The sequence below is a fragment of the Ranitomeya imitator genome, chromosome 1 (genome assembly GCF_032444005.1).
Source record: "Ranitomeya imitator isolate aRanImi1 chromosome 1, aRanImi1.pri, whole genome shotgun sequence".
NCBI classification, from domain to species: domain Eukaryota; kingdom Metazoa; phylum Chordata; class Amphibia; order Anura; family Dendrobatidae; genus Ranitomeya; species Ranitomeya imitator.
The window spans coordinates 865,059,148-865,082,887 of NC_091282.1; the positions used below are offsets into that span (position 1 = coordinate 865,059,148).

The following is a 23,740-nucleotide window of genomic DNA, read 5'->3' on the forward strand; positions in this document are numbered from 1 at the left end:
TGGCTCCACAGCTCCAGACTTAGGTGCAATATTTTTTTTCCCACGACCAGCTGATGCTCCACCACTACCACTACCCTCATTACCAGCTGACAATGAACGCCCCCGGCCACGACCTCTTCCACCATACTTCCTCATTGTTTTAAAAACGTAAACAAACTAACGGTATTTGTTGCTGTCACACAAATTACACGGTGAGCTATAACTTCAGTATGATTTAGCTACCCCTTTACAGGTGAGTGAGACCACAACGAAAATCAGGCACAATGTTACACACTCTGTTGTTGGTGGCAACAAATGAGAGAGATGCCACACACGCAGGACTGTCACTGAAGCACAAATGTAAATATTAATCTCCCACTGATTTGATTTTTTTTATTTTATAAGGGAGGCTTTAGGAAAAAAAATAATAGAATAAAATGATTTTTTCAGGAAGAATTTAGAAACCAAATAAAATAAAATGATTTTTTCAGGGAGAATTTAGAAAACAAATAAAACAAAAAAAGGCTTTCTATGGCCCACTGAGTGAGAGATGACGCACACAGGAGTCAGGAGTGGCACACAAGCCCAGAGGCCAATATTTATCTCCCACTGATTGATGTAGTGATTTTTTCAGGTAGATTTTGGAACCCAAATCAAGCTAAAAAAAAATAATAGGCTTTCTATGGCCCACAATTGGAGAGAGAGAGAGAGATGGCACACCCAGGAGTCAAGACTGGCACACAAGCAGAAAGGGCAATATTAATCTCCCACTGATTTGTTTTTTTTTGTTTTTTTTTCAGGGAGACTTTAGGAAAAAAAAAATAGAATAAAATGATTTTTTCAGGAAGAATTTAGAAACCAAATAAAATAAAATGATTTTTTCAGGGAGAATTTAGAAAACAAATAAAACAAAAAAAGGCTTTCTATGGCCCACTGAGTGAGAGATGACGCACACAGGAGTCAGGAGTGGCACACAAGCCCAGAGGCCAATATTTATCTCCCACTGATTGATGTAGTGATTTTTTCAGGTAGATTTTGGAACCCAAATCAAGCTAAAAAAATAATAGGCTTTCTATGGCCCACAATTGGAGAGAGAGAGAGAGATGGCACACCCAGGAGTCAAGACTGGCACACAAGCAGAAAGGGCAATATTAATCTCCCACTGATTTGTTTTTTGTTTTTTCAGGGAGACTTTAGGAAAAAAAAATAGAATAAAATGATTTTTTCAGGAAGAATTTAGAAACCAAAGAAAATAAAATGATTTTTTCAGGGAGAATTTAGAAAACAAATAAAACAAAAAAAAGGCTTTCTATGGCCCACTGAGTGAGAGATGACGCACACAGGAGTCAGGAGTGGCACACAAGCCCAGAGGCCAATATTTATCTCCCACTTTTTTTTTTTTGTTCCAGGGAAAATTTATAAACCCAATAAAAAAAATAATAAATAGGCTTTCTATGGCCCACTATCTGAGAGACAGAGAGAGATGGCACGCTTAGGACTGGCACACAAGCCCAAAGGCCAATATTAATCTCCCTTTTTTTTTTAAGGGAGAATTTATAAAACCAAAAAAAAATAAATAAATAGGCTTTCTATGGCCCACTATTTGTGAGAGAGATGGCACGCTCAGGACTGGCACACAAGCCCAGAGGCCAATATTAATCTCCCACTTTTTTTTTTTTTTCCAGGGAAAATTTATAAACCCAATAAAAAAAAAAATAAATAAATAGGCTTTCTATGGCCCACTATCTGAGAGAGAGAGATGGCACGCTTAGGACTGGCACACAAGCCCAAAGGCCAATATTAATCTCCCACTGATTGATTTATTGATTTTTTCAGGTAGAATTTAGAACCCAAATAAAGCAAAGAAAAAAAAAAAATGGGCTTTCTATGGCCCACTGAGTGAGTGATGATGCACACAGGAGTCAGGAGTGGCACACAAGCCCTGAGGCCAATATTTTTCTCCCACTGATTGATGTAGTGATTTTTTCAGGTAGATTTTAGAACCAAAATCAAGCAAAAAAATAAGTAGGCTTTCTATGGCCCACTGAGTGAGTGATGATGCACACAGGAGTCAAGAGTGGCACACAAACCCTGAGGCCAATATTTTTCTCCCACTGATTGATGTAGTGATTTTTTCAGGTAGATTTTATAACCCAAATCAAGCAAAAAAATAAATAGGCTTTCTATGGCCCACTGAGTGAGAGATGGCACACACAGGGATGGCACTCTAGCAGAAATGTCAATCTTAATCTCCCACAAAAAAAAAAAAAAAAAAACAGGGAGTGTCCTTCAATTACTATCTCCCTGCAGTAATCTCAGCCAGGTATGGCAGGCAGCAATAAGGAGTGGACTGATGCACAAATTAAATAAAAAGTGTGTACAAACCAAAAAGATAGCTGTGCAGAAAGGAAGGAACAAGAGGATTTGTGCTTTGAAAAAAGCAGTTGGTTTGCACAGCGGCGTACACACAGCAATGCAGCTATCAGGGAGCCTTCTAGGGCAGCCCAATGAGCTACAGCGCTGAGGGGGAAAAAAAAAAAATGTAGCTTCCACTGTCCCTGCACACCGAAGGTGGTGTTGGGCAGTGGAAATCGCTACAGCACAAGCGGTTTGGTGGTTAATGGACCCTGCCTAATGCTATCCCTGCTTCTGACGAAGCGGCAGCAACCTCTCCCTAAGCTCAGATCAGCAGCAGTAACATGGCAGTCGGCGGGAACTCCCCTTTATAGCCCCTGTGACGCCGCAGACAGCAAGCCAATCACTGCAATGCCCTTCTCTAAGATGGTGGGGACCAGGACCTATGTCATCACGCTGCCCACACTCTGCGTTTACCTTCATTGGCTGAGAAATGGCGCTTTTCGCGTCATTGAAATGCGACTTTGGCGCGAAAGTCGCATACCGCATGGCCGACCCCGCACAGGGAAACCCGACTTTGCCAAAAGTCGGCGACTTTTGAAAATGAACGACCCGTTTCGCTCAACCCTAGCTGTCACCGATCAGGACAGCGCTCCCACCGATTTGCCCTACATCTGAGACAGTTGTCTCACTGAAGAACATCTTTCTACAGTAAGAAAGATGCAGCATAATTTGCCATCTATCTCTAAAGCAACATCACACTATTAGGGGAAGCGACCTAATGCCCTACAGCATCCATGTTACAAGCCAGAGTCCCCATGGCTCCAAGCTACAACAGAGCACAACAGCAATGGCCACAATACAGCACCAGCACCAAGTGGAAAGAGCTGAAACATTCACCTTTCCATGGTGCCACAACACAGTACCTACATCAAGTGAAAGGACCTGGAGCCTTGGAGGCTTTGCTTTGCAGAAGGGTGCTGTGGGGCACCTGACATCTTCTCCTGCTGGTGCACCATAGCTCAGTGGTGGACACTAAAGTTTAGTGACTTACTTAGAGGTTAGTTGTGACATGGCAGTGGGCTTCATACATTCCGATCAGAATGTTGAACTAAGAACCACATGATCTGTTTTGCAAGTGTTTGCTTAGCTGCAATAGATCAATGTAATGTATGAGCTTTGCATGTGCAGTCTGTGTCTTTTTCTACAGCTATCAGAGTATGGATATATTCCCTCCCCATACAAGTCGATTGCTGATTATTATTCAGAGCAACACCTTAAGCATTAAGGCTACCTTCATTTATTAAAAAAAAAATCTTCATGTAAACAGTACAAGCTTCTAGACACCCGCTCTTAAAGGGACAATGTCACCTGAATTTGGAGGGAACAATCTTCAGCCATGGAGGCGGGCTTTTGGGGTTTTTGATTCACCCTTTCCTTACCCGCTGGCTGCATGCTGGCTGCAATATTGGATTGAAGTTCATTCTCTGTCCTCCGTAGTACACGCCTGCGCAAGGCAAGATTGCCTTGTGCAGGCATGTACTACGGAGGACAGAGAATGAACTTCAATCCAATATTGCAGCCAGCATGCAGCCAGCGGGTAAGGAAAGGGTGAATCAAAAACCCAAAAACCCCGCCTCCATGGCTGAAGATTGTTCCCTCCAAATTCAGGTGACAGTGTCCCTTTAAATATTGTACTCCATTGTACTGTTTAAATATTGTACTACAGTCCAATGTTAGCCCAATACTTTCTCAATACTGTACAAGATCCTAGCCTGGCATTTAGCACTCTCAGTACCTTTTCAAATTTTTATATGCACTCGACACTGTTAGCATTCCAAAAAACACAACACTGGAGGATCCTCCTTTTAATTTCTTACCTGTTCTCCTAAACAGGGCCTTTAGGATCCTTTCCCCTACAAATTTTTTGTATTACTTTAAACACAGAGCAATCCAGTTGGGTTAGAACTGGTCTTACCTTTTAATCCACCCCCACAGGTCACTAGATGAGTGGGCTGAAGAAGGGAGGGTAGGGGGGACATCCTCTGACAGATTACTCATCAATCATTCTGATTATTTATTTCCAAATGAGCACTACCTTGTAGCATGTGTCAGTTGTGTAATTTTTATGCAACAGCCAAATAACGATCCAAGACCAAATGGGAAAAGAATAGTTACAGACAAAGTCTACCCAATTTTGGGTATTATCTCCTTAATAATCACATAGGCATTTAGATTAATTACAAGATTGCATAAACATCACATCCAATGTAGAATCAGAACAATAGTCAGGTTACAATTCATTCACTATACTGTGTTCCCGCATCCCCCAAGTTGGTTAAATTCTAGGTCTCCCCTGAAGGTTAACCGCTCAGCCATTTCTCAAGACAGAAGTCCTCTCCATTCAGTGGTTAAAGTCTACAAGTATGTTCTCATTTTCCCAGACAGAAGTACTCTTTATGGTTGTCCTCAGCTCAGGAGTTTTGTAGACTTTCCTCAGAGTGGCATTGCTCTTCTGATCTACTCTTCTGATCTCAAACATGAGCTTCCAGAGTTGGAAATGCTCACTTGAAGCAGGAACTATTCCTTCAACCATGCATACAAATGGCTTATGAGGCACAGACTTAACTTATTAACCTAGCACAGCGAAATACTTGTCTGTGCAACTATGTCTGGAACTGCATCTTCCATGATTAAATGACTGTGATTGAAAGGATAGTGCAATAAAAGTGTCTCCTAATTCTGTTAATTGGGATTCCCTACACAAATCGTACATTGGGGGCATTGGGGGCATTTTCGAAACCCCTCATAGTTAAAACATGATAAATGAAGGTCCCCATGGTAGAACAGTGCAACGATTCATAGTACTATTTAACAATGTCCAAGAATAAGAAGTTAGAATTTACATATTGGACTCACAGGTTAGTGAAATAGTGTTAACTTTCAATTGATCATCATTATCTAGATTTTCTAACTTGCTTGTTAGTAGATATTATCTAGAATTTAAAAAAAGCCTCCATTTTCTGTTCACAAAGTCTAATGTTTGAATACAAGATTCCAAAATTCTTCAGATGAAAAATTTGTGTTCCTGTCGACAAGAAGTCTCAGTGCTTTAGCTTCTTTTTTTGACTGTTCAAAGCTCGGTCTCCACAGTTCCCTCATACTGGTCTTCAAAGAACGTTCAGGAATGAATGAAAATGGTTTGGGGGCCGGACAAGACAAATGTTTGGAATCAGCTTTCCATTGCTTGGTTTGCAAACCCTAAAAAAACAAAATGATCAATTATGAAAGATGAACCAGTACTGAGACATTAAAAACATTTTCTTGCATACTTTTAGGCCTCATTCACACACCTGTGTGCTGTATATGCTTTTCGTCACTGACCTACAGACTTGTATTTGCACTTTCCATCAGTGATAATGGGAAAAAAATGTAATGTGTGTTTTGAACAGATACACACTCTGTGAAAAAGCACCGACATGTGAATAGCGCCATAGATTATAATAGATAAAGAAAAATGTATACAACATGTACGTGAAACATGGATGTGTGACTGAGGCCTTAGACCGTATGTGCACAAAGTTGGCATATTTACCATTGCTGCCTGCCATTTATACTCCAAAAACACAAATGAGGCAGCCAGAAGTGCCATATCTAAAAGTGCATATTGATAGATTTAGTGTAGCTTTGGCACATATTACACGCAGTTTCCTACACCAGGATTTTACATCCAGTGAGAGCCTTTCAGAAATCTAGTGGCTCTCACTGGGACGCTGGCTCCCATCGTTCACAGCAGGGCGCCAGCTCTTTGTACCAGATTGCTCGCAAACGACCCATCACTACTAACTAATATTTCTAACCCTACGCTGTCCCTTTCAAAACTGTACAGCATTATAAAATAGACATGCAAGTTGATAATTATAAAATACAATACATGTGTCTTAAAGGGGAAGTGTGACCCGACTCTGGCACACTCTTACATAGTGATGGATGCACAATTTTTTTCTGGAGTGGTCGAGGTAGCACTGAATGAAGAGAAGCAGGAGTGGGATTTGCTATCAAATCTCACCTTGTTTGAAGACTTGCCCAGCTTTCAGAGGGCATCAATGACCGTCTGATGATACTTCAGTTTCCACTTACAAACAAAAAGTCTGCTTCGTGCCTATGCTTCCATCGTGACCAATTCAAATTACATTAAGGATAAGTTCTATGATGAACTGACACACTTATCTCAGTAATCCCACAGTCAGACAAGTTCATTATACTTGGAGACATTAATGCCAGAGTGGGAACAGACTACCAGAACTGGGAAGGAGTCAACAATAATGCATTACAGAATGCAGAAGATAAGCCCCTGATGACGGTGAGCTTACCTCACCTTCGATTTTGAGGGTGACAGGTTCCCTTTAAAGGGGTTGTCGGATCTTATGCTACATGTCTACAGTCACTATGTGTGAATCCTCATATCGTGCGCACTGTGCGCTGTGAAGATTCTCTGGTGCCAGCGCCAGAAACAGGTGGTCTTGAGACCACAAGCATGCAATATATATTCCCCGCCACATTCCGACTAGACTGTTTCTGGCCTTATTCAAAACAGTTGCATTACGCCATGCAAGTCTAGTCAGCATGTAACCTCATGTATGCAAATCACAAACTTGCAGTCACACACCTGCTGAATAAGCACAGCACAGCGAGCAATGTGCGGATTCACAAGTCTGCAGTCACATAGAATGGCAGAGTGAATGCACCAATGACACATGCACAGCCCCACTGTATAATGACACACACACACCACAGTCCTTGAAATGCGCTAGCAGTAAAACACTTTGCCCAATACTCCCTTCCTTCCTCTCCCCTTGTTAGGCTATGTAATCTTCAGTCCATGTGTGGATCACTGCTCACCATTCCCGCTGTTTGCCGCCCATACAGTACCTCCATAAAGGCACCATACAAAACCTCCATAACACCACCATACAGAACCTTCAAACAGGGCTGCCACTAGGAATTTTGGGGCCCCATACTGGCCAAATTTTCAGGGCCCATTGAGACTCTGCCCAGGATCCAACCCCAGCCTCGCCTCCACCCCTCGAACTGTCCACAGTCCCACCGCTCTCTCTTGGATAAATTCCCATCACCAGATCACATATATAGCCAGCAGCTTTTGTTTTGGCCAAAAGATTTTTCTAATCTGCCACCACGACAAGGTAGACTCATTTGGCCGGGCCCTTCTCTACGCTAACCTATTAAAAATTTGTTAAAATTTGCAATACAATTTAGGTACCGTATATACTCGAGTATAAGCCGAGATTTTCAGCCCAAATTTTTGGGCTGAAAGTGCCCCTCTCGGCTTATACTCGAGTCACGGTAGCGGTGGGGTCGGCAGGTGAGGGGGAGAGGGCACTGAGGTATACTTACCTAGTCCCAGCGATCCTGGCGCTCCCCCTGCCCTCCCACGGTCTTCTGTGCTGCAGCTTCTTCCCCTCTTCAGCGGTCACGTGGGACCGCTCATTAGAGAAATGAATAAGCGGCTCCACCTCCCATAGGGGTGGAGCCGCCTATTCATTTCTCTAATCAGCGGTGCCGGTGACCGCTGATAGAGGAAGAGGCTGCTGCACAGAAGACCGTGGGACGGCAGGGGGAGCCGGACGTCGGGACCAGGTAAGTATGTAATATTCACCTGTCCGCGTTCCAGCCGCCGGGCGCCGCTCCATCTTCCCGGCGTCTATCTGCACTCTGACTGTTCAGGTCAGAGGGCGCGATGACGCATATAGTGTGCGCGGTGCCCTCTGCCTGATCAGTCAGAGCGGAGAGAGACGCCGGGACCGGATGCCGGAACGAGACGCTGGGAGCTGCAATCAAGAAATGTGAGTATGGCTTTTTTTTTTATTGCAGCAGCAGCAGCGGCACAGATTTATACCAAGCATCTATGGGGCAATAACGAACGGTGCAGAGCACTATATGGGGCAGATATGGAGCAATATGAACAGTGCAGAGCACTATATGGGGCAGATATGGGGCAATATGAACAGTGCAGAGCACTATATGGGGCAGATATGGAGCAATATGAACAGTGCAGAGCACTATATGGGGCAGATATGGGGCAATATGAACAGTGCAGAGCACTATATGGAGTAGATATGGGGCAATATGAACGGTGCAGAGCACTATATGGGGCAGATATGGGGCAATATGAACAGTGCAGAGCACTATATGGGGCAGATATGGGGCAATATGAACGGTGCAGAGCACTATATGGGGCAGATATGGGGCAATATGAACGGTGCAGAGCACTATATGGGGCAGATATGGGGCAATATGAACGGTGCAGAGCACTATATGGGGCAGATATGGGGCAATATGAACGGTGCAGAGCACTATATGGCAGAGCTATGGGGAAATATGAACGGTGCAGAGCGCTATATGGCAGAGCTATGGGGAAATATGAACGGTGCAGAGCACTATATGGCAGAGCTATGGGGAAATATGAACGGTGCAGAGCACTATATGGCACAGCTATGGGGCAATAATGATCTATTTTTATTTTTGAAATTCACCGGTAAATGCTGCATTTCCACCCTAGGCTTTTACTCGAGTCAATAAGTTTTCCCATTTTTTTGTGGCAAAATTAGGGGGGTCGGCTTATACTCGGGTCGGCTTATACTTGAGTATATACGGTATATTTTTATTTCCTTTTCAATTTTTTAAATGAAAAATAATGTCACATCCAAAGGGACAAATACCACCGTACCATGACCAGACAACATATTACCACCACAGTGACCCAACAATATCACATGCAAGGGACAAATACAACCGCACCATGTTCAGACCACATATTACCACCACATGGTGACCAATAATACCATATACAAGGAACAAATACCAACACAACATGAACAGACCGCATATTACCACCACATAGTGACCAAATAATACCACATACAAGGAACAAATACTGCCACACCATGTCCAGATCACATATTACCACCACAGTGACTGACTAATATCACATACAAGGGACAAACACCATCGCACCATATCAAGATTACATATTACCACTACATGTGACCAATAATACCACGTACAGGGAACAAATACCGCCACACCATGACCAGTCCACATATTACCACCACAGTTACTGAATAATAGCACATTCAAGAGACAAATACTGCAACACGATTACCGGACCACATATTACCACCACACAGTGACTGAATACTACAATACTGATCATTAATAATAAAAAAAACAACAACACAATACTAATATCACCATCAGTGCCATTATACACAGGAGATCTGTACTTAGTATGCAGTGTCTGTGTACAGGTAGTACAGTGATCACTGGTGATATTATACACAGGAGCTCTGTATACAGTGTCAGTGTACAGGTAATACAGTGATCACCAGTGACAATATATATACAGGAGCTCTGTATATAGTGTCAGTGTAAATGTAATACAGTGATCACTGGTGACATAGTACACAGGACCTCTGTATACAGTGTCAGTGTACAGGTAACACACTGACTCACCAGTGACATATCTAGCTGAAGACCTTCAGCTTCGCTTTTCATCCTTAACCAGTACAGACCGCCATCACATCTTCCAACCAGGATGGGACTCTGCAGGAAATAACACAGTTATCTCGAGCTCCGCTTGCAGAACACATTACTTAATTTTTTCCCAACTTCTACACTGCACCAGATGAAGAACAAAGGGCAACATAATGTCGCTCTGCACAGTAACAGGACCGCCCCGTCATTTAAAACAGTATCCTCAAAAAATAAAATAAATACATCACTGCAGTAATAATATCCCTTAGTTAGCCCCTATGGTAATAATATCCCCCATCCTGGCCCTGTGTATCTCATTCCTGGCTCCAGCCTTATGTTCTCCCATTCTGCCCTCATGAGGATCTATTTTGCCACCATATTATCTCCGCATCCTGCCCCATCTGTCCCATGATCCTGCCCCATCTGTCCCATCCTACCACCCCATCTGTCTCCATCGTATCCATCCTGCTCCAGGATCATGCAGCATGTGTCTCCATCCTGCACCGTGATCCTGCCCCATCTGCCTCCATATTCCTGCCCTTTTTGTCTCCATCCTGCCCCATGTCTCCCATGCCCCCTGTGTTGTTTCCATTCCTGCCCCCTGTGTTGTTTCCATTCCTGCCCCTGCGTCTCCATTCCTGCCCCCTGTGTTGTTTCCATTCCTGCCCCCAAGACTCCATTCCTGACCCCATGTTGTTTCCATTCTTGCCCCGTGTCTCCATTCCTGCCCCGTGTTGTTTTCATTCCTGCCCCCTGTGTTGTTTCCATTCCTACCCCCCGTGTTGTTTCCATTCCTGCCCCCGCGTCTCCATTCCTGCCCCCGTGTTGTTTTCATTCCTGCCCCCGTGTCTCCATTCTGCCCCGGACTTGCCGCATTCAATAAAAATAAAAAAACACAATTCTCCTTACCTGGCCACGGTCCAGCGCCGACATCCATCCCAGGCATTTCAGAGCGGACTCGCCAGCGAATAACAATGACGTCATACGCTGGCGATATGCGCGCTGATGTCAGCCTCTGATTGGCTTGCGGCATTAACTGCTGCCTTGCGGGCACACGTGCGCGGGGGCACACACACACACACACTCAGGAAAACTCACACGCACACGCACACACCTCCACCCACACAGACACTCAGGAAAACACACACACACAGGAAAACACACATACTGTTACCTGACATGTGTAATTTGTTAAATTCCCCCTTCCCATTAGCACAGCAAGTGTTGAGATGAGCAGCTGGAGAGGTTACCTGGCGTGTGCTGGACAGTGGGCACACAAAGCAGCCTGCCTCTCATCTTGTCCATGTCCTGTACTGCTGCTCTTGTCTGCACACTGCAGCTCCTCCCCCTCCATGCCTGGCTGAGCAGACATCGGAGACAGATCTGCACACAGAAGAGGAGGCTGTGTGCGATCACTATTCCCCTTCTGGTGTGCCAGGAGCTGCCCCCTCTCCCTGCAGCGTGCACATTAATGAAGCCGGCCATGGCTCCACCCACAGGTGCACGCTGCGTGTCCCGCCCTCCTGTTTCTGCTCATCACATGTCCACCAGCAGCCCTGTGCAGTGGCTTAGGCACCGGCCCGGGGGGCAAATGCATTCCTGCCACCCAGCCCAGTCCGCCCCTGGATGCAGGACTGCTGGTTTAGCAAGAAGGCTGAGGAAGTGCAGGGCTATGCAGACAGCCATGACCACAAGCATTTCTATGATGCGCTAAATGATGTAAATGGACCCCAAGCATCCAACTCCTCAACGAAGATGGAACTAAGCTGCTGACAAAAAAGAAACAGATTTTGGAAAAGAGGGCTGAGCACTTCAATAGTGTTCTCAATCACTCTGCTGTTATTAATGATGGGTCCATTGCTTGCCTGCCCCAGGTAGAAATCAACAAGGACCTCAATTTTCGTGACAGTGAAAATGAAGTCAGGAACGCAATAAAACAATTCCCCTGTGACAAAGCAACAGCAAACTATGCTATACCTTCTGAGGTATAGAAAGCAGGAGGCCCTGTCCTGATACAAATGATGATTAAAATATTCCAGTCCATGTGAAAAAGGAACTTAAATGGAACCCTGCAGAACCAGAAGAAAGAGGAAGGATGTTCCCAAAGGTAGCACCGAGTCAGGTGACATCTGTGATGTAGTTCTCCGATATAAATGACCAGAGTGACAAGGTGGGAGTCAGTTAATAAGTGAGACCAGCTGAACGTGTGCTGAGAAGGACTCTGCGGCCGAGTCATCAGTACGAGTTGGACCCAGACGATGGCCGAGACCCAATAGCCAGACTATGCCTGGCTGACGCCTTGCTTCGCGCCGGTTAGGACCAGTGAGCCAGACTGTACCTGTCAAGACCCGTAGCCCAGCCATCATTCATCCTGGCCCGACAGACGACTGTCACAGGTCAAGCCCGGAAGACAGAGTGCGGACTGTAATTTGGTAGTGGATGTCCACTGCAGTGAGCAAGACGCTTGAGTGTGCTGGGACGTTATTGCCTATGACGTATGGTACAGGGTACAGGGAGGTGCAGCAGACAGGATGGAGACCGGCCAGTGTGAGGAAGGCCCAAAAAGCTTTAATTGCCTTTGTTAGAAAGACTTGCAGCCTAGCAGGAGAACCCAGTGACCCCTGTTAGAGCCTGTAAATTGAGTAGAACAACATTAATGACACCTTTATCCCTGTGAATGCTGCAGCCATTAGGAATTAGCTGGATAGTGAACAATGGACAGAACAATGGAAAGGACACGATTGTAGGCATTCACTACAGGTCCCTGTGCAAGCTGAAGATATGGATGAACTCTTTATGCATCAAATGGCCAAGTTCTCCAAAAATTATGCCATAATGGTCGTGGGAGATTTCAACTATCCAGACATTTGTTGGGAATCTCTCTCAGGCAAAACTAACAGGTCAAGCAAATTCTTATCCTCTCCTGCTGACAATTTTATCTTCCAAAAGGTAGGGGAGAAAACAAGGGGATCTGCTACCTTGGATCTACTGTAATCCTTATAAACAGGGAGGTTATGGTTGAGGAGGTAAGAGTGGCTGGGACCCTAGGAGGTAGTGACCATGCTATTTTATAATTTTGGATAACTAGAGGAAGAAGACCTGTGAAGACTCAGACATCAAGGTTAGATTTCAGAAAGGCAGATTTTAAGGGACTCCGAAAGAGAATCGGAGGGATGCAATGGCTGGATATTCTTAAGGACAAAAATGTCCAGGAAGGATGGGAAATCTTGAAAAATGAGATTCTCAAAGCACAATCGCTAACAATGCCGAAAAGAGGGAAGAATAGGAAGCATTTAAGGAAACCAGGATGGATGAACACAGAACTTAAACACATGCTAAAAAGGAAGAAAGAAATGTTTATCAAATGAAAAGAGGGAGGCATATCTAAAGAAGAATATAATGCTGTCTACGGAACTTGCAGGGCATGAATTAGATTATCTAAAGCTGACAATGAATTAAGGCTTGCAAGTGACGTCAAAAGCAATGAAATAGGGTTTTGTGGATATGTCAAAAGTAAAACAAAAATCAAAAATGCTATTGGATTTTTACAGGATGGAAATTTTGAAATGGTAAGAAAGGATGTTGAGAAGGCCGAACTTTTAAATTCCTATTTTGCATCTATTTTCTCTCAGAAAGGAAATGTAACATCAACTAATTTTCACTGTCCTATTAAGAGAATAGAAGAATCCAGGATATCTATACACAGAAAGATAGTGCGGAAACACCTAGCTAACATAAATGAATTCAATTCTCCAAGTCCAGATGAATTACTGATGGAGACAGCAGAAGACATTTTTGAACCACTCTCCATAATCTTTGAAAAGTCTTGGAGAACAGGAGAAGTCCCAGAAGACTGGAGAAGAGCAAATGTTCTTCCTATCTTCAAAAAGTGGAAGAAGGTGGACCCAGGGAACTATAGGCAGGTGAGACTGACTTCTATACCAGGAAAGATCTTTGAACAAATTAATAAATGACTTGTATATAAGTACCTGGATAAGACAGAATCAGCATGGGTTTGTAACTAATAAGTCATGTCAGACTAACTTACTTTCTTTCTATGACAGAATCACTGACTGGGTGGATCAGGGAAATGCTGTAGATATAGAATATCTTGACTTCAGCAAAGCATTTGACAAAGTATCTCACACAATCCTTATTGAAAAAATGACTAAGTATGGAATGGACAAGGCAACTGTTAGGTGGATTCATAACTGGCTTAGTGATCAGTCCCAAAGGGTGGTCATAAATGGCTGCACATCCAGTTGGAAGAATGTCTCAAGTGGGGTACCACAGGGCTCTGTCCTGGGCTCTGTATTGTTCAACATCTTTATCAATGATTTAGATGAAGGAATTGAGGGTAAACTGATTAAATTTGCTGATGACACAAAGCTAGGAGGGATAGCTAATACTAGAGAAGAGAGAGGATTCAAAAAGATATAAATAAACTGGAGCAGTGGGCAGCAACTAACAGAATGGTTTTTAGCAGGGAAAAATGCAAAGTACTACATCTGGGCAATAAAAATGAAAAAAGCATACACAGAATGGGAGGAATAGGGCTAAGCAACAGCACATGTGAAAAAGACTTGGGTATAGTAATAGATCATAAACTGAACATGAGTCAACAGTGTGATGCAGCAGGCAAAAAGGCAAATACAATTCTGAGATGTATTATAATAATAATAATAATAATTTTTATTTATATAGCGCCAACATATTCCGCAGCGCTTTACAAATTATAGAGGGGACTTGTACAGACAATAGACATTACAGCATAACAGAAATACAGTTCAAAACAGATACCAGGAGGAATGAGGGCCCTGCTCGCAAGCTTACAAACTATGAGGAAAAGGGGAGACACGAGAGGTGGATGGTAACAATTGCTTTAGTTATTCGGACCGGCCATAGTGTAAGGCTCGGGTGTTCATGTAAAGCTGCATGAACCAGTTAACTGCCTAAGTATGTAGCAGTACAGACACAGTGGGCTATTAACTGCATAAAGTGAATGAGAACATGATGCGAGGAACCTGATAGTGTTTTTTTTTTTTTTTTATAAATAGGCCACACAGGGATAGTTAGGTTAATGCATTGAGGCGGTAGGCCAGTCTGAACAAATGAGTTTTTAGGGTACGCTTAAAACTGTGGGGATTGGGGATTAATCGTATTAACCTAGGTAGTGCATTCCAAAGAATCGGCGCAGCACGTGTAAAGTCTTGGAGACGGGAGTGGGAGGTTCTGATTATTGAGGATGCTAACCTGAGGTCATTAGCGGAGCGGAGGGCACGGGTAGGGTGGTAGACTGATACCAGGGAGGAGATGTAGGGTGGTGCTGAGCCATGGAGTGCTTTGTGGATGAGGGTAGTAGTTTTGTACTGGATTCTGGAGTGGATGGGTAGCCAGTGTAATGACTGGCACAGGGTAGAGGCATTGGTGTAACGGTTGGTGAGGAATATGATCCTGGCAGCAGCATTCAGGACAGATTGGAGCGGGGAAAGTTTGGTAAGAGGGAGGCTGATTAGTAGAGAGTTACAATAGTCCAGACGAGAATGAATAAGTGAAACAGTGTATTAACAGAAGCATACAGTCTAGATCACGTGAGGTCATTATTGCCCTCTACTCCTCTTTGGTCAGACCTCATCTGGAATACTGTGTCCAGTTTTGGGCACCACATTTTAAAAAAAGACACCAACAAACTGGAGCAAGTTCAGAGAAGAGCGACCAGAATGGTGACAGGTCTGGAAACCATTTAAAGGATTTTGGAATGTTTAGATTGCAAAAAAGTAGACTGAGAGGAGACTTAATAGCTGTCTACAAATATCTCAAGGGCTGTCACATTGTAGAAGGATTATCTTTATTCTCATTTGCACAAAGAAAGACTAGAAGCAATGGGATTAAACTGAATGGGAGGAGACACAGATTAGATATCCGACCAATCCGACCTGTGACGCCTATGTGGCATCATGGCAGGATCGCGTTCCTGCAGATCGGGTGAAAGGTTTAACTGAAATTTCACCCGACCTGCAGGGACAGGGGAAGTGGTACTTGAGAATCCCCCCGTAGCTACGATCACTCTGGCTGTTGAAAGTGAAACAGCCAATCAGTGCAATTTGTAATATTTCACCTATGAAAAATGGTGAAATATTACAATACAGCCATGGCCGATACTGCAATACCATCGGCCACGGCTGGAGACCCCGATCTGACCCCTCCACCGACTGACAGCAGCGATCTGCAGTCGCCACCAGTGTTTCCTGCCCCTTCGTCCTGTCCTCCGTGCCCCCCTCTCCCCTCCATCCCCCCATCCTCCCCTCCACCCCCCCGATGTCTGATCCCACCCCCCCATACTTACTGAGTCCCGTTGTCCCTCCATCTTTTCCTATGGGTGCTGCCATCTTCCAAAATGGCGGGCACATGCGCAGTGCGCACGCCAAATCTGCCGGCCGGCAGATTCATTCCAGATACATTTTGATTACTGTGATAGGTTCTATCACATTGATCAAAATAAAAAAAATTGTAAATAAACCCCCCCCCTTTATGACCCCCCATAGGTAGGAAACATAATAAAATAAAGAAAATATATTTTTATTTTTCCACTAGGGTTAGGGTTGCAATTAGGGTTAGGGTTACTGTTAGAATTAGGGTTAGAATTAGACTATGTGCACACAGTGCGGATTTGACTGCGGATCCGCAGCTGCGGATTCGTAGCAGTTTTTCATCACGTTTACAGTAAAATATAAACCTATGGAAAACCAAATCCGCTGTGTTAGGTGTCGAGTTCCCACCGCTGCACAGGGGGAATCTCAAACCATGTCTGCTGTGGTCTCCCATTCTACATCCGCCGCAGTGGAGCCTGCTCAGCAGAGACATCAGTCCCAGCATGTCGCTCAGCCTGATACTGTGCAAAGGATTACTGCTACCTTTCCAGGCTCTGCTTTTGTAGCCAGCACTGGTCAGCGGTGAGCAGGCTTTTCTGGGACTAAGTCCTGCTTTGCTCTTACTGAGCATGCCCATGGGAGGACCTCTCATTGGAGGTCGGGAGTCACATGCTCAGGCCCTGTAGGAGCTCCTATAGGTTCTCCAGGAAGGTCCTGAAGAGCTGCAACTATAAAACGTTCGCATGGCCGCACGGCCATGCGCTGGTATCAAATGTGTATGACTTAGGCCAGCAGACACTATACCACTCTTTATACATGTGGTGTGAGACAGGTAGCGCTGGGACTGTACACTCAGGCAGGCAGTTAGCGTCAGTGGGGGCAATTAGCCATTGGCTTGCTTGCAAGCACAACCCTAGTTAGGGCTTTAGTTTTTTTTTGTGCGGCAACAGAGATCGCTTTCACTTCACACAGGGTGAAGCTTAACCCACGTGTGAGCTCAGAGTTTATCCGCCATTACTTTCCAGCAGATGAACACAAAACTTTGGTCTATTTAAAGATAGCCCAGCGGCTAAATTCTCACCAGGCCAGATGGTCCCTGTTCTTCTCCCGGTTCCATTTCACCCTCCATTTTCTCCCCGGGAAGAAGAAAATTCGTGCCGACACTCTCTCCAGCTCCGTAGTGTCATCTGAGGAGGAGGAGCCTCGGCTTATTGTCCCTTCAGAGAGCCTGAGAACTGTGGCACTGGTTTCGCTAGAGTCTGTGCCCCCAGTCAAGACTTTCATTCTATCTAATTTGCGACCGGAGGTTCTCTCTTGGGCTCACTCCTCCAGGGTGGGTGGACATTTTGGGACCAAGAGGACATCTGAGCTTTTGGCGAGGACGTACTGGTGGCCGCATATGGCTCGTGACATCGGGGAATATATTTGGGCATGTGTCTCCTGCGCCATGAATCGGTCTCCTCGGCAATGGCCTGCTGGGCTACTTTACCCCTGCCGTTGGCAGACAGGCCTTGGGAGATGGACTTCGTGGTGGGCTTACCCAAGTCTTGTAGCTGTACCGTTATCTGGGTAGTCACCGATCATTTCTCTAAAATGGTGCACTTGGTGCCGCTTCCACGGTTACCTTCTGCACGGGCCTTGGCGGCATTGTTCATAAAACATATTTTCCATCTACATGGCATGCCTGACAAAATTGTCAGTGACCGAGGTCCTCAGTTTGCGTCTCGGTTCTGGAGAGAACTCTGTCGTTTACTCAGCATTGAGCTGAATCTCTCTTCTGCTTATCATCCCGAGACAAATGGGTTGGTAGAGAGAGCCAACCAGACTCTGGTGACATATTTGCGACATTTTGTCTCTGCAAGGCAAAATGACAGGGCATCTCTGCTACCTTGGGTGGAATTTGCTTTGAACAACGCCGTAGCTGACTCCACCGGGCAGACTCCATTTCTCCTTAATTACGGCCAGCATCCACGTGTCCCTGTGCCCATGCCCATGTCATCCACTGATTCTAGGGTGGCAGACTGGGCGGTGGAGGCACGTGACATTTGGGACCGCACACAGGATACCATCTGGGCCTCCAAGGAGAGAATGAGGGTTTCTGCCAATGCACACCGGCGCCCTGCTCCGACCTTTGCTCCTGGCGACTTAGTATGGCTCTCCGCCCGTAACATCAGGCTCAGAGTTGAGTCCACTAAGCTTGTGCCTCGCTACATATGTCCTTTCAAGGTTCTGGAACAGGTTAACCCTGTAGTCTACCATTTGGCTATTCCTCAGCGCCTAGGTATCACCGACACTTTCCATGTATCCCTCTTAAAGCCCTTATATATGTCCCGGTTTTCTGAGTCATCTGCTGAGACATCGGGTTCGTCCATGCATGAGTACGAGGTGAACTCTATCTTGGGGTGCAAGGTGGTACGTGGCAAGAAATACTATCTGGTGGACTGGAAGGGTCACGGCCCAGAGGACAGAACCTGGGAACCTGTGGAGCACATTCGGGCTCCGCTGCTCATTGCAGCCTTTGAGCGTAGCGATGCCCAAGGAGGGGGGGTAATGTTAGGTGTCGAGTTCCCACCGCAGCACAGGGGGAATCTCGAACCATGTCTGCTGCGGTCTCCCATTCTACATCTGCCTCAGTGGAGCCTGCTCAGCGGAGACATCGGTCCCAGGGTCTCGCTCAGCCTGATACTGTGCAAAGGGTTACTGCTTTTGTAGCCAGCACTGGTCAGCGCCGAGCAGGCTTTTCTGAGACTAAGTCCTGCTTTGCACACACTGAGCATGCCCACGGGAGGACCTCTCATTGGAGTTCGGGGGTCACACGCTCAGGCCCTGTAGCAGCTCCTATTGGTTCTCCAGGAAGGCCCTGAAGAGCTGCAACTAGAAAACGTTTGCATGGCCGCACGGCCATGCGCTAGTATCAAATGTGTATGGCTTAGGCCAGTGGATACTATACCACTCTTTATAAATGTGGTGTGAGACAGTAGCTATACACTCAGGCAGGCAGTTAGCGTCAGTGGGGGCAATTAGCCGTTGGCTTGTTTGCAAGCACAACCCTAGTTAGGGCTTTAGTTTTTGTGTACAGTGCGGCTCTGTGCAGCAGCAGAGATCGCTTTCAGTTCACACGGGGTGAAGCTTAACCCACGTGTGACCTCAGAGTTTAACCGCCATTACTTTTCAGCAGATATCTCTGCACGGTGGACCCCGGGCTGCGCGCGCACCTTGTTGCTTACTATCTATACTCGGTGCCTTCCGCTAGCCCTAACACGCTGTGCCCATGGTGTGGAAATTACCACTCCGTATTTTCCGCAGCATGTCAATTCTTTGTGCGGATTCCTCAGTGTTTTGCACTTGTTCTTGTATAGGAATCCGCTGGTGAAATCCGCACAAGAAACACTGGAAATCCGCTGGTAAAACGCAGTGTGTTTTACCTGTGGATTTTTCAAAATTGGTGCTGAAAAATCCGCACACAAATCCGCAACGTGAGCACATAGCCTTAGGGTTGGAATTAGCATTAGAGTTGTAATTAGGGTTAAGATTAGGGTTAGGGGTGTGTTGGGGTTAGTTTTGTTTTTAGGGGTGTGTTGGGGTTAGGGTTGTGATTAGCGTCATGGCTAAAGTTGGGATTAGGGTTAGGGGTGTGTTGGGGTTAGTGTTGGTGTTAAAATTAAGGTGTTTCCACTGTTTAGGCACATCAGGGGGTCTCCAAACGCGACATGGAGCCACTATTGATTCCAGCCAATCTTGCGTTCAAAAACTCAAATGGTGCTCCCTCCCTTCTGAGCCCCGACGTGTACCCAAACAGTGGTTTACCCCCACTTATGGGGTATCAGCATACTCAGGACAAACTGGACAAAAACTTTTGGGGTCCAATTCATCCTGTTACCCTTGTGAAAATAAAAAATTGTGGGCTAAAAAATCATTTTTGAGGAAAGAAAAATGCTTTTTTATTTTCACGGCTCTGCGTTATAAACTTCTGTGAAGCACTTGGGGCTTCAATGTATTCACCACACATCTAGATAAGTTCCTTAGGGGGTCTAGTTTCCAAAATGGGGTCACTTGTGGGGTGTTTCCACTGTTTAAGCACATCAGGGGCTCTGCAAACATAACGTGACACCCGCAGACCATTCCATCAAAGTTTGCATTTCAAAACTTCACTACTTCCCTTCCGAGCTTCGACGTGTGCCCAAATAGTGGTTTACCACCACATATGGGATATCAGCGTACTCAGGACAAACTAGGCAACAAGTTTTTGGGTCAAATTTCTCCTGTTACCCTTGTGAAAATAAAAAATTGCAGGCATAAATTCATTATTGAGGAAAGAAAAATGACTTTTTATTTTCACGGCTCTGCGTTATAGACTTCTGTGAAGCACTGGGGGGTTCAAAGTGCTCACTACACATCTAGAGAAGTTCCAAGGGGGGTCTAGTTTCCAAAATGGGGTCACTTGTGGGGGTTTTCTACTGTTTAGGCACATCAGGGGCTCTGCAAACGCAACATCACGCCCGCAGACCATTCTATCAAAGTCTGCATTTCAAAACATCACTACTTCCCTTCAGAGCCCCGACGTGTGCCCAAATAGTGGTTTACCCCCACATATGGGGTACCAGCGTACTCAGGACAAACTGGACAACAACTTTTGGGGTCTAATTTCTCCTGTTACCCTTGTGAAAATAAAAAATTGCGGGCTAAAAATCTTTTTTGAGGAAAGAAAAATTATTTTTTATTTTCACGGCTCTGGGTTATAAATTTCTGTGAAACACTTGGGGGTTCAAAATGCTCACCACCACACATCTAGATAAGTTCCTTGGGAGGTCTAGTTTCCAAAATGTGGTCACTTGTGGGGGAGCTCCAATGTTTAGGCACACAGGGGTTCTCCAAATGCGACATGGTGTCCGCTAATGAATGGAGCTAATTTTCCATTCAAAAAGTTAAATGGTGTTCTGTTGTGAATTCTGTGGCAGAGCTCCCTCCTGTGATCACAAGTGGTACTTCGGCTGGTTCTCTCTGTGAGCTTCCGTTGGTGGAGGAAAGTGGTACTGCGGCTTCTGAGTTTCCTTCCTCAGATGATGTGGTGAAGTCGTTAGGTGCTGCTCTATTTAACTCCACCTAGTGCTTTGATCCTGGCCTCCAGTCAATGTTCTAGTATTGGACCTGTTTCCTCCTGGATCGTTCCTGTGGCCTGCTGCTCTGCATAGCTAAGTTCCTCTTTGCTATTTGTTTGCTGTTTTTTTCTGTCCAGCTTGTCAATTTGTTTTTTACTGCTTGCTGGAAGCTCTGGGACGCAGAGGGTGTACCTCTGTGCCGTTAGTTCGGTACGGAGGGTCTTTTTGCCCCTTTGCGTGGTTTTTGTAGGGTTTTGTGTTGACCGCAAATTTACCTTTCCTATCCTCGCTCTGTTCAGAAAGTTGGGCCTCACTTTGCTAAATCTATTTCATCTCTACGTTTGTCTTTTCATCTTAACTCACAGTCATTATATGTGGGGGCTGCCTTTTCCTTTGGGGTTTTTCTCTGAGGCAAGTTAGGCTTATTTTCTATCTTCAGGCTAGCTAGTTTCTCAGGCCGTGCCGAGTTGCATAGGGAGCGTTAGGCGCAATCCACGGCTGCCTTTAGTGTGGTTGGAGAGGATTAGGGATTGCGGTCAACAGAGTTCCCACGTCTCAGAGCTCGTTCTTGTTTTTTGGGTTATTGCCAGGTCACTGTATGTGCGCTGACCTCTATGTCCATTGTGGTACTGAATTACCTTTCATAACAGTACTGGAGGCCAAAAGTACTAATGATTCCCAATAGAGGGAAAAAAGAAGTTCTGAGACCATTTTTTTTTCTTTGCACTGTGTTTTGCCTTTTTTTCCCCCTAGACATTTGGGTGGTTCAGGACACAGGTGTAGCAATGGACATTAAAGGTCTGTCTTCATGTGTGGATCAGCTCACGGCAAGAGTACAAAGTATTCAAGACTTTGTGGTTCAGAATTCTATGTTAGAACCGAGAATTCCTATTCCTGATTAGTTTTTTGGAGATAGAACTAAATTTCTGAGTTTCAAAAATAATTGTAAACTATTTCTGGCTTTGAAACCTCGCTCCTCTGGTGACCCAGTTCAACAAGTTAGGATCGTTATTTCTTTTTTGCGTGGCGACCCTCAGGACTGGGCATTTTCTCTTGCGTCAGGAGATCCTGCATTAAGTAATATCGATGCATTTTTCCTGGCGCTCGGATTGCTGTACGATGAGCATAATTCTGTGGATCAGGCACAGAAGAATTTGCTGGCTCTGTGTCAGGGTCAGGATGAAATAGAGGTATATTGTTAGAAATTTAGAAAGTGGTCCGTACTCACTCAGTGGAATGAAGGTGCGCTCGCAGCTATTTTCAGAAAAGGTCTCTCTGAAGCCCTTAAGGATGTCATGGTGGGATTTCCTATGCCTGCTGGTCTGAATGAGTCTATGTCTTTGGCCATTCAGATCGGTCGACGCTTGCGCGAGCGTAAATCTGTGCACCATTTGGCGGTATTACCTGAGCTTAAACCTGAGCCTATGCAGTGCGATAGGACTTTGACCAGAGTTGAACGGCAAGAACACAAACGTCTGAATGGGCTGTGTTTCTACTGTGGTGATTCCACTCATGCTATCTCTGATTGTCCTAAGCGCACTAAGCGGTTCGCTAGGTCTGCCACCATTGGTACGGTACAGTCAAAATTTCTTCTGTCTGTTACCTTGATCTGCTCTTTGTCATCATATTCTGTCATGGCATTTGTGGACTCAGGCGCTGCTCTGAATTTGATGGACTTGGAGTATGCTAGGCGTTGTGGGTTTTTCTTGGAGCCCTTGCAGTGTCCTATTCCATTGAGAGGAATTGATGCTACGCCTTTGGCCAAGAATAAGCCTCAGTACTGGACCCAGCTGACCATGTGCATGGCTCCTGCACATCAGGAGGTTATTCGCTTTCTGGTGTTGCATAATCTGCATGATGTGGTCGTGTTGGGGTTGCCATGGCTACAAGTCCATAATCCAGTATTAGATTGGAAATCCATGTCTGTGTCCAGCTGGGGTTGTCAGGGGGTACATGGTGATGTCCCATTTCTGACTATTTCGTCATCCACCCCTTCTGAGGTTCCTGAGTTCTTGTCTGATTACCGGGATTTATTTGATGAGCCCAAGTCTGATACCCTACCTCCGCATAGGGATTGTGATTGTGCTATCGATTTGATTCCTGGTAGTAAATTCCCAAAAGGTCGACTGTTTAATTTATCTGTGCCTGAGGACGCCGCTATGCGGAGTTATGTGAAGGAGTCTTTGGAGAAGGGGCATATTCGCCCATCATCGTCGCCATTAGGAGCAGGGTTCTTTTTTGTAGCCAAGAAGGATGGTTCACTGAGACCTTGTATAGATTACCGCCTTCTAAATAAGATCACGGTTAAATTTCAGTACCCCTTGCCATTGTTATCTGATTTGTTTGCTCGGATTAAGGGGGCTAGTTGGTTCACCAAGATAG

General features: G+C 45.3%; 1 protein-coding gene across 2 annotated transcripts in view; it reads right to left on the reverse strand.

The window, feature by feature from the left end:
* Positions 1-4,398: 4,398 nt before the first annotated feature.
* The window catches only part of FUT10 (fucosyltransferase 10), a 56,522-nt gene continuing 37,180 nt past the window's right edge, over positions 4,399-23,740 (reverse strand). For both annotated transcript variants that reach the window (XM_069742367.1, XM_069742358.1), the window contains exon 5: positions 4,399-5,595. In XM_069742367.1, the coding sequence (XP_069598468.1) occupies positions 5,371-5,595 (225 nt within the window). In that variant the 3' untranslated portion in view covers positions 4,399-5,370. The remainder of the gene's footprint in view (positions 5,596-23,740) is intronic.